Raw genomic sequence first — 16,057 nt, 5'->3', positions numbered from 1 at the left:
TTCGCAATATTTAAACGGAACTACTTCATTTTTGAAACTGACAAGTGAACATTCACGGCATCAAATCAATTTTCTTGATATCTGCATTAACAGGAATGATGCAGGTGATTTAGAGACATCTTTGTTTAAGAAGACAACTTCGAGGAACCATTACCTCCATAGGAACAGCATGCATCCAAGACATTTTACCAAAAATATAATGAAAAATTAAATCTCGAGAATTACTAAAAGATGCTCAAGGAAGGAGGTTATCCAACAGGAAACTATGGATTTGAAGGAGCGTCATTTAAGACGTGGGTATTCTGAACAAGAGACTGCCCAAACATCAAGCAATTTTCAGAATAAAGAAATGAATGATGCCTTAGTCAGAAATTCCTGTAGTAATTCTGCAGTGTCTATTGAACAAGACACGAACATGAATGTGCAACCTACAAGACTAATGCTAACATTTAGCACAGACAATAAACAAGTTAAGGAGATCATCTCAAAATTTTGGCCGATTTTAACTCGAGATTCTAATCTTTGCAAAATAGTGGGTGAATCACCATGTTATGGTTACAAAAATAGAAAGAATATCAAAAGGCTTTTATGTACTAAGGATGGTTTTGGAAAATCAATTCCAACAGGAAGAAAACTGACTTTTCCATGTGACAATTGTATGGCTTGTGGACATATAGACAAAAGTAATGTTTTTAGACATCTAAATACAGATCGTGAATATATTTTTGAATGTAAAGTGACCTGTACCACCAAGAGCATAATTTATTTGGCAACTTGTAGAAATTACACTTCATTCTATGTTGGAAAAACAAACCAGATTTTTAAAAAAAGGATACTGCGACATTTGAATGATATACGCAAGGCAGATATACATAATGCATTAGCAGTTCACATTAAGAACTTTCCGAATCATAGTTTTAATTTTAAAGCTATTGATCAGATTCATAGTAAGATCAAGCGAGGAGACATTACTAATAATACTGAATTATGTGAAACAAGGTGGATTATTGATTTACGAGCAGACTGCCCTCCAGGCTTGAACGCTGTTATACCTTTAAAGCCTATTTTAAATACTAGGAGACCTAGTATTACGTAAAGAGAAGGTGTGTTGCACCAACAGTAAAGTTATTGGTTGTAACTTTCTTTGAAAAAAAAGGCGCCATCTGGTATTTGGAAACTTATTGGCTGAGATCTTTGTTAAAAGGAAAAGATTGAGTCCCTGTTTGATATGATCTGAAGAAGGTTTTACTGAAAGCGCTTATCGAGTTATTTTGGGACTTTAAAGGCAGCTGAACCAGCTAATATTACTTACAGGAAAGTTTCATATTTACGTATTGCAAGGCATTTGAGCCGCACTCAGCCCTTGACAGCGTGGAAGCTCTATCGAGTTATTTTGGGACTTTAAAGGCAGCTGAACCAGCTAATATTACCTATAGGGACGTGTCATATTTACGTATTGCAAGGCATTTGAGCCTCATTCAGCCCTTGACAGCGTGGAAGCTCTATTTACAATATTTGTAGCTTCCGCAATTGATTTATTCCTTATGGAGAAGATCCGCAGCAGTTGAAGATTTTGTGGCTTGTGACCCCATGTGCTATTGTGGTAAATATCTGCCAAAGAAGTTTTTATTCTATATTAAGGTTTTAACCTTTGAATCGGACACAAGCCACGAATTTCTAAATTTTGAATTTTTGAGTTCTACATATGCTCGCTTTTGAGCTTTTAACTTTTAATAAAATGGGACCGAATGGTCTTTGAATATTACATTTCCTCTCCTGGTGGAATTTGTTCTTTCTAACTGGACTGAAAGGTTTGATTTATTCTACTTAAAGTGTTGTGAAAGTGATTCTGTTACAGCTGTGGAGCTACGGCTTGATTTTTTCCACTACACCTTCTTCAGCTTTGGGAATCAACCCAAGTGTGATGACTGGAACAGTGAAACACAAAGAACATAGTACAGTTGTGCACACTTACCGTAAATGTAGATGTCCGTGTGTATTCACTGTTGCAGTCCTGGTTTTCCACCCTCCAGCCCTCTTGTCTGTCTCTGTCTCTCTCTCCTCTCTATGTCTATTACTCACCCCTTACTTGGGTTATTGGTGTTTACTTTTTACTAGTGGTGTTTTTCCCACCATAACTTTGCTCTCTATTTGGGGGGCTCCTGACATTTGGGGTAAAAAATGCTGATGTAATGGCATTGGTTGCCTGTTTTTATACCCCTGACGACCTGATGTCAGTAATGAAGTGACAGCAACTGAAGGAGAAATACTAAGTCTCTGGTATTTGTGCCGACTGAGGACTACCTGCAGGAAGATAACCCAAGTGTGATGACTGCAGCAGTGAATACACTCGAACATCTACATTTTTGATAAGTGTACACAACTGTACTTTTCTTTTTCTTCTTCTTCTTCTTCTTCTTCTTCTTCTTCTTCTTTTGGGAGCATTCCTTGTCAATGTGCAGCTCATCTTCCTCAGCACTACCTTTGGGGGTTGTCAGATTTGTCTTGTGTCTGAGTCTTCGGATATTATAACCTATAGTCTCTTTCTTGTTGTTTAGCCCTGTGTTTCCTCTTTTTAAAACGCTGTGCTTAGTTTCTGTGCTCTACATTCTTTCTTTTCTTTATTGTTAAGTTTGAAGTCTTCCCTGTTGGATCCCTTTCTCGTAGTGTGGGTGTGTGTGTGTATGTACGTATATATATATATATATATATATATATATATATATATATATAAAATATATGTGTGTGTGTATATGCTTATATATAGATCCACAGATCCATCCTCATTAGCAGCAGAACCAATGTTGGCATTATAGGCAATTTGATATCTGAATTTTTCACGGGCACATAAAGTCCTACCTCTGTACCCATAATGCACAGCCCCGGACCTTTCTGGGTGTCTTTTTCTGTTTTATAGTAAATAGTGTCAGAGAGATGGCCTCATCTGATTCGCTTTTCTTGGCCTCTGCATATGTTTTTGTGGTGAATTGCATTAGAAGTTTGAGAGTACAATATTTCTTCTTGTTTCATGTAACTCATTTAAGCTTTGTGTTCCACATTCAGGTTAGTTTACTATGTTTTCTCTTTTTCTGTAGTTTCCTTTGTAAGCCCATTGGCTTTTGTTTTTGCTCCTTTAGCTTCTGTTAATTAAAATGCTTTCTCTGTCTCTGTTTTGCTGTAGTCTGTTTTTTGCTGTCATTATATCCATGTAGCATAGCTTTGAATAATGTAGCTATGGGAATAAGATTTTGCCCCAGAGCAAAGGTGAGCAGTGCTTGTTTTACTTTGGGGAACAGTATAATATTCAAAAATATGAAATCTGACTGCATTTTGCCCCTAACACATTGAGAAACTATGGAAGTTAGTTGAAGTATTACATTAATGAGAAAGCTGTTTTGACCAAAGCTGATACTCCTTCAGGACCAAATAATTCATTGAATGAGGCCCTCAACCTCAATCTTAGAGTTGACAGCATTTACCATTTTTTCCTAATCCCCAAATCCCAGAAGTGTAGGTTAATACAAAAGACTAAAACAGACGCCTTCCTGTCCATGTCAACAACACTCGCACACGTGTGCACACACACACAAAAAAAATAGAGGCAGTGGTTCTTGATGTAACTTTACATGTTTTGGGGAGGAAGTATGCTGTCAGACTGTCTAAATCACAAAGTTTGACATCTTTAGCAGACAAAGAAATCTCATAGATCCTTACCTACAGACAAACTTTTCTAGATGTTCTCCTTAGCCTTTCCATGAATTGGACTATGACATCATTAATTGGACTATGACATGTTTGAGGAAATTATTTCACAGGTCAGGTGAACATAGTTGTAGCTTCATCCCCACATGTTTCAGTGGTGGATTGAAGTCTTTACTCCATTTCCCCATGATTTTCCTCACCAACACGTATGATATTGACACTGGTATTGAGGATTCTGACCGTGGCTTATATGTTATTGATGTTGACAACTTGAGACTTGTAGATCTCGACCAAAGTACTGATCTCAGGATCACAAATTTCAATGCTGGTGACTCAGTTGCTGAGCCAAGCCACTGGTTTGAAGTCTCCTGATGTTGATATGCCTTTTAGGCCCAAAAGTATGAGATGAGCTTGACACAGAGCTTCTTGACAATGATTTCTGAATGCCCATGACTGTTTACTGTAAGTGTTTGTGGGTAGTGACAGTGGGGTTTGGCTTTATTAAAGACTTAAAAAGTAAAAAGTCATGGGCATTCAAATGTCATGTAATTGAAGCACTGGTATGTCCTTAATGGGTCATGTGAGTGTATCCCATGGGCCTTCACTACAGGAGGTTTAAGTTATTACACAGTGAAGACTCTAGCTTAGCTCGGTATTGCAGTTTTTACTGAACCATTTTCTCTGGGCAAAGTTCATCTAGAGGGCTTATTTTTCAGAAGCATAATAGGCATAGCACTTTAGTCCCAGTTACCTTAGAAGTGAGCTGTATAACTCTTCAGATATGTCCATTGCTATTCCAGGTGGAAAACATAAGGAATCAAATGGAAAGCTCCAAAATGTTAATGGACAGCCAGTAGTCTAGCAATGAATGCTAGTCCTTTGCACATTACTTATCTTTTATGGTGCAAGTGAAGTGGGTATTGTGATATTAAAGATACTGGGCACCTACTGCCTCCAAGTGAGTTACCAGTTTCCATTTTAACATTGTAGTGGTCCAATTATGACAGTCATTATCTGCTGGTTAGTACATAATTATACATAATATTTAGGCTTTAACAGGTTTCTACTCATTAATGGAGGTGCACTGTGAATAGTAATTTAGGCTACAAGAAAATACCGTAAGGTAAAATTGATTGAGGCTGTTCAGAAAAGGGCACGGGCCAGTTTTAGTCAGCAGAGCTATTTTAATGTAGGCAATTTAGTACAGTAATAGAATGAATGTATAAAAATACAGTTATGGTAAAAAGTGTATATTTTTGTCTCGGAGAAAGCACTGTGATATTCTCCTTTCATTTTGTAGGAAAATAATCAGCAGCCTGTTTTCAGGCCGTGTTGGCACAGCTACGGTACTGTCTGGCTCTATTGCTGGTCTTGAAGGTGGGTCCCAACTTGCCCTGAGACGTGCAACCAGTATGAGAAAAACCTTCACAACTGGAGTCGCAGCTGTCAAGAAGAAGTCTCTCTGTATTCAGATTAAGCTACAAGTGGTAAGTACAAGTACAAAGATGGGGTGCAACTGAGCTTTCCAGTGGTAAAAGCTTGGCCTATGTATCAGCCTGTTATATGATAGTAACTGCTGAGTCAGTAAAGCTGATCATTGTAAACCTTGCATAATGTGATATTGTAAAGATGGAAAAGTTACTTATGTAATTATAAGAGAAATGGAACTTAGTATCATGATGAAGATGAAATCTCTCCTAAGGTATTATAAGAACTGGTGATTGGTGAGCCACTAATTTAACTGCAGTGTCATTTATAGCTCTCATGATTCATTGCTGCCCAGGATGGTGGTGACTAGCTGGCAGAGGATAGATGCACACATTATTCTCCTTTATCCCTCCTTTCTTTGCCTGCAGCATGACCTGCACAACAAGCAATATACTGCTTGGTTGTGCAGGAACGGGGCGCACAGGTTTCTTTTGGATGTTACTTCATTTATTTGCTTGACATCAATAGCATACTGAAGGACTACGTTTTGTGCAAGCTTTGTGTGAAACCTGACCTGTGAGATTCAGTTAGTTTCAGTGTACTGTTTCTTGTATTTTTTTTTTGGTCTAATGGCTGCCTTTTTAGCCAGCTCTTGGGACCTGTTGCTGTTATCAGTATATCACATCATTACGGTCTCTCTCACTTTGAGACCTGTCCTGAGTGATAAATAATCTAACCAGTGAGTAGAAATTATTAGTATATTTTAGATTGATTTCAACTATGATAAAAGATAATCCACAGACAGGAAGAACTGAACTAAAAAGCACAAAGTGCAGCTTTATTGAACAACAAACAGGTCAATAAATCAAGCGCTTTCGCCAGGCAAATACCTGGCTTTCTCAAGATAAAAAGTAGTGTGACTGAAAAGTTTAAATACTTAAGCATCTGATCACATGGTACTTAATTAGTTCAACAAACATCCACTTAAGAAGGCAGTTAATTAGTAACTGAACTCAGTGAGTGAAAAGTATGCATATGAAAATGCAGAATAAAAGTTCAAATAGTGAAAACACTAAAAAATCATTTAAAAATTATTTAAAAATCATTTAAAAATGATGTACAAATGTGTGCATAAAAAATCACAAATGTGTAAGATAAAAGACATTTACTAATTGTAACAAGAAAATCATAGCTTAGCCCTTCTCAGCTTTAGTACACTGGATATATTAATGGCCTCATTGAGACCAGGGGATTTTGCAGCATTAAGTCTAAGCTGCCATAAAAGTTCTTTATATTCAAGGCGGGCTTCCCAGTCACCTCCTCTGGCATCCTGGGTCACCTGTTCAAGAACCATAAACTTAAGTTTCATGTTAGGGCAAGAAGCAAGATGTTTAAAAAAAGCATTAGTGTCCTTCTTTTTTGTAATGTCATATTGATGTTCATAAATTCTTTTTCTAAGGGGTCTCTCAGTCTTCCCTATGTAGAAACTGCAACATTCTGTGCATAATCCTAAATACACTATTCAATTTTACTGATTTAGTAATAACTTTGGATTATTTTGAGCTTTTTACTAAGGGTTTCAAGTTTGTTCCACTACGCCCCTTAAAGTTGACTGATGCTTTAGTGGATTTAAAGTTATTTGTCAGACATTTAAATCTAGCATTACAATTTAAGGGACAACCACACACAAAAGAAGAGCTAGCAAGGGCTAGTACTTACAATCCCCCTGTACACCTTTCTCTTAAGGTTTTTGAGGAGGTGGTGGAAATGGATTTAAGAAAGCAGTGTTTTAGCAGAACACATTCCCCATCTAATAATTTGGACTCTAAGTCACAGCATTTAATTAAGTCCCTTATTCAGGACGGTGTTAGGGTGATGAAACCCGACAAGGGGGGGGGGGTGGTCCTGATGTATAATTTTGCATATGACACCTACCTCCACAACATGTTGCAGGATCCTGAGCAGTATGAATTGATTTCTAGGAATGAGTTAAATTTAGCCTATTCCAAGATCAATTTTTTGTTATCGGACCACCTATTACAGGGAGTTATTAACGAAAGGTTATACAACTATTTACACGTCAATAAACCTAGGACCCCGGTAATTTTTGGAATACCCAAAACCCATAAAGGTTTAGACCCCATGAGATTTAGACCTATTGTCTCGGGGGCTGGAGGTATCACTGAACCATTGAGCAAGTTTATTGACCACATTACAAAGAAATTCTCTTCTATGCTACAGCATGTATGCAAGGATTCTTGGGATTTTCTCAAGGGTTTAGAAATTAGGTTATTTCATCCTGATTTACTTATGACAACCATTGATATTGTAGAATTGTTCCCCAGCATCCCACACTCTATTGGATTAGAGTGGTTCAATGAAGTTTTGGCCTCTGAATCCGGCCTTAGTTCCAACACAATCAGCTTAATTGTTGAGTTTATGGAAATCGTTCTCGATAATAATTTTCTTTTTTTCAATGGAGAACTGTTTAAACAGGAAAGGGGGGTTGCGATGGGTGCTGCATGTGCCTCATTATACGCTAACATAGTTTTGCATTACTGGGAGAACAATTTTATATTTTCCACACATTGGGTACAATACATAGTCCATTATAAGCGATACCTTGATGACATCTGCCTATTGTGGAAAGGAACCCTGAGCAACTTTCTTGAGTTCATGAGTTATATTAATTCTACCACACACTTTCTATCTTTCACTTATAATGTTAGTAAGGACGTACTGAACTACCTGGATATATCAATACAGAAGGACTACTGTAATCACACCTTTAAATCCAAGGTATTTAGGAAAGCCACCTTTTCTAATTCATACCTTCATTTTGACAGTGGTCACCCATTTCACCAGAAGAAGGGCTTGGTTAAGGGGCAATTCATTCGTGCATCTAAGATGTCTAGCACTGATGAATATTTTCTTGAAGAAGTTGAGTTTTTAAAAAAACTTTTTTTTAGAAAGAGGTTACCCTGCCTCCTTGGTTAACAACATGGCCCAAGAAGTGACAGATAATAGACAAATCAAGTATTTTCCGCTGTTAGGTAGTGGCTATCAGCAAGTTGAGCAGTTTGAGAATTTGGAATACTTTAACTTGCATAATAGTTTTATTCACACATTTTCACAGGATTCCCAACTGGTGGAACACACAGTGCTTAAACACTGGCCACTTTTGACGCTACATGATGACTTTAAAGGGATAATCCAGGAACGTCCCAAATTTGTGACTAGAAGGGATATTAACCTAAAAGGGTTATTTGAAAGAAAGCATCTATCAGATTCAAGGCATTGTTCCCCTAAACTTGGTACCTATAAATGTGGGGCATGCAAGCAGTGTTCCTTTATCATGAATGATAGTTCTTTTTATCTTCCATCTAGAAAATTTAGATTTGACGCTGACCGATATTACAACTGCGGAGCAAAAGGGGTGGTGTATTTAGGATTATGCACAGAATGTTGCAGTTTCTACATAGGGAAGACTGAGAGACCCCTTAGATAAAGAATTTATGAACATCAATATGACATTACAAAAAAGGACACTAATGCTTTTTTTAAACATCTTGCTTCTTGCCCTAACATGAAACTTAAGTTTATGGTTCTTGAACAGGTGACCCAGGATGCCAGAGGAGGTGACTGGGAAGCCTGCCTTGAATATAAAGAACTTTTATGGCAGCTTAGACTTAATGCTGCAAAATCCCCTGGTCTCAATGAGGCCATTAATATATCCAGTGTACTAAAGCTGAGAAGGGCTAGGCTATGATTTTCTTGTTACAATTAGTAAATGTCTTTTATCTTACACATTTGTGATTTTATATGCACACATTTGTACATCATTTTTAAATGATTTTTAAATAATTTTTAAATGATTTTTTAGTGTTTTCACTATTTGAACTTTTATTCTGCATTTTCATATGCATACTTTTCACTCACTGAGTTCAGTTACTAATTAACTGCCTTCTTAAGTGGATGTTTGTTGAACTAATTAAGTACCATGTGATCAGATGCTTAAGTATTTAAACTTTTCAGTCACACTACTTTTTCTCTTGACAAAGCCAGGTATTTGCCTGGCGAAAGCGCTTGATTTATTGACCTGTTTGTTGTTCAATAAAGCTGCACTTTGTGCTTTTTGGTTCAGTTCTTCCTGTCTGTGGATTATCTTTTATCTTATTTGCCTTGGTTTCTTGGAAGTTATTTCTTGATTTCAACTATATAAGCAGTGTTATTTGTAACTACTTCACTTTTACCCTGTTCTGTTTTATTTTAATCCAGGTAATTGTAACTCTTACTGACATGTTGATGTGTTATTTGGCAGAAACTTTGGTGGTTTTGTTAACTTTTACTGAGTCTTCATTTTTGTTGGTTAAGTTTACTTGTTAGGAACTTTATTTTATCCACTGCTGCCTGCCAGTCATCAGCTCTGTTTTAATCAGTTTGCCTGGTCAGTCCCTTGGAGGACAGGATCCAATAATTGGAGGTCACCATCCAGGGTTTACTTATTATAACCCGATGCCTTCTCCTCGACAACTGACTTGCACACTTTTTTGTGTGTTAATTTGTGCCGACTATCTGCCAACCATCAGACCGTGTCTTTTCTACTGGCTAATTCATTCTCCAGTACCAGGCTGAAAGATGATCAAAAGGAGATGTCATTGAGGCAGCCATCTGGGGTGGCTTGGGATTTTCTGTTGTGGTCCAGCGTCCTGTGTGCATACACATCTATGCAGAGGAAGGGGGTGCACAGTGGTTTGTCTGAGCTGGTAATCCCTCACTTCTGCAAGAGATGCTGCTATCTTGCTGCCCCACCCACTTCCCCAAAGCACTAGTGATGGTTTCTTTGGTTTCCACTGGAGTAGTCACACCTATCCTGTCTGCCCCAAAGCAAATGCATCTTTATCCCACCTTCTAGGAGAGGCCAACTGGCCAGACCTTTTAATTCCTTTCTTTTCCTGTTTGTTTCTTCTAGTGCTGAGGCTGCTAATAAATTCCAGTCATCTGGATTGCACTTAGGGCTCCTTCCTTTTGCACCATGGAGCAAGGCAGCTGACATGCACAGTTGTAGGTGTGAGGGACAGGAGTGCCTTCCCCTGTGAGATGCATATTCCTACACACAAACCCCATTTAATCTACCACATAAATTTGACTTGCAGAGCCATATGCACATCCCGGCTCATCTGATACATGCCATACACCTTTCTTTCCAAAATGTACTAACACTGCAGAGAGGTGGGCTATTTGTCCCTGTCCAGGATGGATAAGCTGGCTTCAGCTGCACACATGCATTCTTCTTTGCCTTGGCTCCTTCAACACCTACAACACTTATCATTTCTGCATCATCTGGGTCATACTCAGGGCTTCATTCCAGTATGCTATAGAGAGGAGCCACTTGAAAGTACTTTGAATTAACCACTCTCTCCCTGTGGGTGTTTTTTGCACCCCGGAAGCTTGCAACAACTCATTCTTAGTGTTGAAACTGTATGGAACTTTTTTCCATGAATTTGTATTGTTAACTTTCATAATATTTTTGATGCTTTATGGTGTTGTTGGGCTTTCATTTGATGTATTTAAAGCCTCCTTAGTAGCTGGTTGTGAAAATATATAAGAGCCAGCCTAATTTGAATTTTGGCCATAGTTACATATAGACGTACATTAATTAGGGGTATGGCAGTTTGGCACAGTGGGTTAAGGCTATGAGTTTTAGTTCCTATGATACAAGTTTTGATACCGTCAGTCCTCATTTGCCTACTGTGTGACCTTGAGCAAGTTTCTTAACCAGACAATATTCTCAGGTCACCCCGAAAAGGGGCTGTGTGTTTAGTGGCCCTACCTGGTTAACAAATAATAATATTATTATTATTATTATTACTACTACATCTGTGGCGGTTTGCTTCCTTGGCACATTCTAGTTATGGTCATTTTATGATATGACATTTTGTTTTATCATTTTGTTAAATATTATTTTATATACTTCTTTCAGAAGGCTGCTCTCACTGGATAAAGCTGTATTTTTGGTTAATGTAGGTATGTATTTATGTTTACTTTGTTTTATATGAACATGATCATTATATTTTTCAAGTATTTAAGAAATATGAAAACTGGAATGAGACTGTAGTTTCCTTGCATGTAGGAGATGTAGGAAGGAATCGGATAATGACAGGCCCGTTAGACATTTTCAGGTTAGGGAACATCATGAAAATATTCTGCACAACAGACAGGTAAAGTTCTGAATGTGAAATTCTTCGACAGATACTATGGCTTCACTCTACAAAGATCTTGCCAGTTCAGTTTAATTCAGTATCGTGTCATATCAAACTTGAGGATGACAAGGAGAACCGTCATAATGTTGTATATGTACTGTACTGAAAGAATTTTGGCACTATACATCTCATAAGGTTTATAAGAAAATTAAAAAAAATATATGAGGGTGGGTCCCAAAATGGTGGAATAGATTGAAAACTGGCTTTCTGAAGCAAAGGCTATTTTATAGTGAGAAACTGTCAGGAGATAAAAATTAAGTAAGCTGTGAAGTACCAAGGGATACAATGCTAGAAGCAGTCATGCTCAGTGTATTTTTGTCAGATGAAGGGATCCAGTGCTGGGAGCAGTTGTGCTCAGTGTGTTTTTGTCAGATGGTCTGAGTTTGGAAAGCTGCATGCTGATAGCATGAAGATTTGTGCAGAAGTCATGAATAATGAGACCTTTCTCCAGAGAGACTGGCTACTTGACTTGCTCTGACCTTTCTAGAAAACCGCACGTCATTAATACACCTCATCTTGCATAATGTCATGAGGAAACATGTAAAGACTCTCTTGAAGTAATTCTGGTCGAGTCAGCTTAAAGCAAAATTGGTAGGTACCAAAGTATTGCAGTTAAGGAAATCTGCAGATGTCAAACAGTACACATGTGGGAGATCATGATGAACATTGGACCTCCTATAAATGCAGGTCCAGAATAGCAAGTGACATGGTTACATAAGCATAAAGAGTTTGAGAGCCACATTGGCAGTTTTTCCCAGCTGCACAGTCCAACATTAAAAGATAAATTTGATAAGTAGATAGGCCGATAGATAAGTAGATTAAGATATAAATATTTTGAAAAGTAAACAGGCAAGAGAGATCAGATTACACAGCTAGATGGGTGGATGGATAGACAGATAATTTTGTTTGAGAAGGGTTGCTGCAGCCTTCACCCCATGCACCTACTTTTCTTTTTTTCAAGAATGAGAATTGGGGACACGAGGTGGGCATTAGCCCCCCTTACAAATGGAATTAACTTAAAAAAAAAAAAAAAGTTGACAAGTGCTATGGCTCTTGACAAATTTAATGCATGTTGATTGTTGCCAGGTAATGACCACTCATGGATTCTTGAGAGACTATCAAAATGACATGGCAGTGTCAAATTACATTGCCTGCATAAAACTTGGACAGATGTGGACATACACAACTAAGGTCCACGGTTCTGTATTATTGCTTACTTTGGGCAGGTGTATCCCTGTTTTGGGGATTTTTTTTTTTTACTTATTTGTTAAGTAGATAACCCCACTAGACACAAGTGCCTGTTTTTATGGGCTACCCAGGAGCACTGTCTGAATAATTTATTTGCTTATTGCCATAGAGTAGCCAGATGATGAGGGAATCAAAGCCTGGATTACAGGATGAAGCCCATTAGCAGTTCATAACCTCAATCTTCTATGCTACAGTGCCAGTCATCATCAGTGTATCACAGCTGAATCTTGACTCAAAAAATAATTAATAGCAAATGTTATGTGTTTGCTTTGAGTGCATTATCTTAATAGGGAAAAAAGAAAATTAAAAAAACAGAAATCAGTAGTTCTGAGGAAGGGAGGAAGGGGTTACCCCTGAAGCTGTAAACAGGCACTTGTCATTATGCAAAACATCTTGGGAATTATATGATTATTCCTGTGAAGCATTTCAGGTTAGGTTAGCTTTAAGTAAAATGGTGTAGTAATGTCCGTGTGGAATATGAGGTTAAAGTAGCAGATGTCCATAGTTTATATTTTTTGAGATTATTACTAAGCTGTAGTTACATCCTGACTGCAAACCATCAATACTGTTTTAGGTAACTGACATTTGGGAAGCAGAATGTTACATGATGCTCTCCATTGTGGCGGACTTTGTTGTGCCATACATGTTTATAGATCCCTAGAAAAGGTTATCTGCAGTACACACTGCTGGATAGCATGTTATGTTTTTTTTTTTCCTTCTTTTTTGAGGAAAGTTTCTTTATTTCTGTAATTTCCATTTCAGTAGACAACAGCTAAGAAAAATGCATCAGCCTTATTTTGAGAGGATTCCTGCATTAGATTTAACATTCAGTGCTGATGGCCCAGACAGTTATTGTTCCCAAAAATGTTCATCTACAGTCATTTGGTGCAGCTACCCTACTCTTGGGGTCAAGATGCAAGGTAAAATAAAAAGTGTTGCCTACTTGCCATTCTTCCCTGTAGTGTAAGAACCTGCATCTTTTGAAATATTGCTGTTATTTTCCAGTTATATACCACCGTCCAAAAATGGTGAGTAAAATCAAACTGATTATTTGTGATCAGGTTCTTGATGAACTTCTACTTGCTGTACTTATGGAGGCCTTTGGATGTGGTCAATTGGCACACACTGGCCTAGAAGAACCCACACTTGATTTAGACCAAGAATAGTCAGTGCTAGACATCCTGTGGAAGTACATGAATTCCAGAAAAGAGGATGGTCTCTTCCAAGACAGAGAATGGGGAACTGGGATCTATTCACTGAAACTCGGTGCCTGTATTTAACTCTTATTTTTTGCCATAGTTTTCTTGAAGTCAGGTGTAGTGCCCCATCTTCCTACAGTTTGTTGAAGCATCCACCCTCTACCAGATGCACCACAGAACTGCTTCCACAGAGACATTAACATTATCGTGTGTGTGTGTGTGTGTGTGTGTGTGTGTGTGTGTGTGTGTGTGTGTGTGTGGTTTGCATGAAAGAGGGGAAAAAAGATCCTGCACCTCTTGTTGTCTACATAATGGTTCTGTGCTGTGAGTCTTCAAACCTGATTTACCTACCTTTGATCCAAGACCACCTCAGGTCTGCACATTTTGTAGGAAGTGTAGATTGGATTCTACTTCTGAACAGATTGTCTGTCTGTCTTCTCAGCTTGTCACATAAAGCCCATTACATGCAACACTTCATCAGCACTCTGTACTTGCCATGAATCCTTGTTATCAAAGAATGTGATTTGCAGCATAGTACATATTTACAACATTTTGGTTTTGCTTCAGCTTTGGGCAGTGATATTTTATCTTCTAGATTTTGGACAATATTTTAGGAACAAATTGTTGTAAAGTCAGAGAGTACCTATCTTTACCTTAATTTTGCAAAGAAGCTGGATATCCAGATCCAGGTGAGGACGAAGTTACCTTTCTTGAAAAAAGTTTGGATGTAAACCGAGGTAAATGCTTTTATTTTAATACTGTCATTTCTTTTTCAGGATGCCCTGATTGACATTATTAAGAAGTCACGTATCCATTTTGTCCATTGTTTCCTCCCAAAATCTGAAGGCTGTAGTATGGACAGCAGGATTCCCTCTGGCCTTACTCCCAAAATGTCAACCAGTGAGGTGGATCTCCATGGGGAGCACTGCGACTCAGGACTTATGCAGCTGGACATTCCTTTACTAAGGGCCCAACTCCGAGGATCCAAGCTACTTGATGCTCTGAGGGTGTATCGCCAAGGTAGGTTATAGCTTTTGTAACTTAAAAGCAAACACACTCCTTAATTATTTTTTGTATGTGTGGCTGTTTTTTGGGTGGCTGCTTCTTTGTGACTAATCAAAAGACTAAAAATCCAGGTCTAGAATACATGTGCCGTGTGACAGCTAAAAGTATAATTGCACTCCTGACACTAAAACGTTATTGTGCCATTTTAAGCATGTTAATCAGTAGAAAGCACAGGCAGTGCCTTACATATTTTTTGAAGGACAGCAGGGGACACACCATCCAAGCTGTTGCTAACAACTCCCTTACCATTTCCAGTTTTAATACCCTTTCTCTGCTTCTGCTTAATCTCTCTCCAGTACGTCCCCCTTCTCCACTCAGCTACACTGTGGATTTTCTCCTCATTTGCTGACTAACATGTCTAACTTGTTACTTGCCCTGGGGCTGCTTCTAGGAGGAGAGACAACCTGGGAGTGCATGTCTCCCCTTTACTGGCTGATGGGTGATATTGGAGGGTCCCTGGTGCAAGATCATCCTTGTCTTCTACTGGAGAGATATTCTGTTATTTCCCTCTGTATCTTGTGGTGACACACTGCTGACTGTAGTACATGAACTGATGGGGGTGATTATTTCTGGTCATCTTTGCTCTATGCAGTGCTGTGTACTCCTTGGTAGACCGTAACCCTGCTGTGTGCCGAAGATGTCACACTGTTTATTCACCAAATGGCATTCGTGCAGTGGGAAATATACTTTGTTTTCAAAGAACTGGTAGATTGACTATAGCAATGCTCTCACATTTCATTCTGGTTAGCGTCTTCAGAGTCTGGGTCTGTGAGTGAACTGGAGTCAGCTGGGGCACAGACATGGTTTTATCCCTAAGTGCCTTTGAACGACCTGACCATTTCCATCTGTTAATGATGTGATTGTTTAATGGAGCAGTAGATGAAAAACAAAATCATCTTGTAATACGTGGCACAATTGCTGTCCTTGAAACTCTCTATAGATGTTGAGAGCAGTTATTCGTGCTTTGTTTAATTATATTTGGTTTTCTTGCACACTCGTTGCAGTATACAAGTCATTGTCTTCTAATGGCTCTTTGTTTCTTAGAGGAGTGAGAGCTAAGCAATGCAGTTTTGGCCATCAAAACACAGTAGAGCTGTTTTTTTTTTTTTTTATTATTCATAGTGCTATACATGTCCACCCGTGTTGATCCAA

At 38.4% G+C, this 16,057-nt stretch overlaps 1 protein-coding gene across 7 annotated transcripts in view; it reads left to right on the top strand.

The window, feature by feature from the left end:
• MYO18A (myosin XVIIIA) overlaps positions 1–16,057 on the top strand; it is a 2,129,602-nt gene that overhangs the window by 1,236,164 nt on the left and 877,381 nt on the right. For all 7 annotated transcript variants that reach the window (XM_044054445.1, XM_044054444.1, XM_044054446.1 and 4 more), the window contains 2 exons: positions 5,003–5,189; positions 14,617–14,860. In XM_044054445.1, the coding sequence (XP_043910380.1) occupies positions 5,003–5,189; positions 14,617–14,860 (431 nt within the window). The remainder of the gene's footprint in view (positions 1–5,002; positions 5,190–14,616; positions 14,861–16,057) is intronic.

Source organism: Protopterus annectens, chromosome 13.part0, assembly GCF_019279795.1.
Source record: "Protopterus annectens isolate FY-2018-M chromosome 13.part0, PAN1.0, whole genome shotgun sequence".
Taxonomy (NCBI): Eukaryota; Metazoa; Chordata; order Ceratodontiformes; family Protopteridae; genus Protopterus; species Protopterus annectens.
This window is presented reverse-complemented; position numbering and strand designations above follow the sequence as displayed.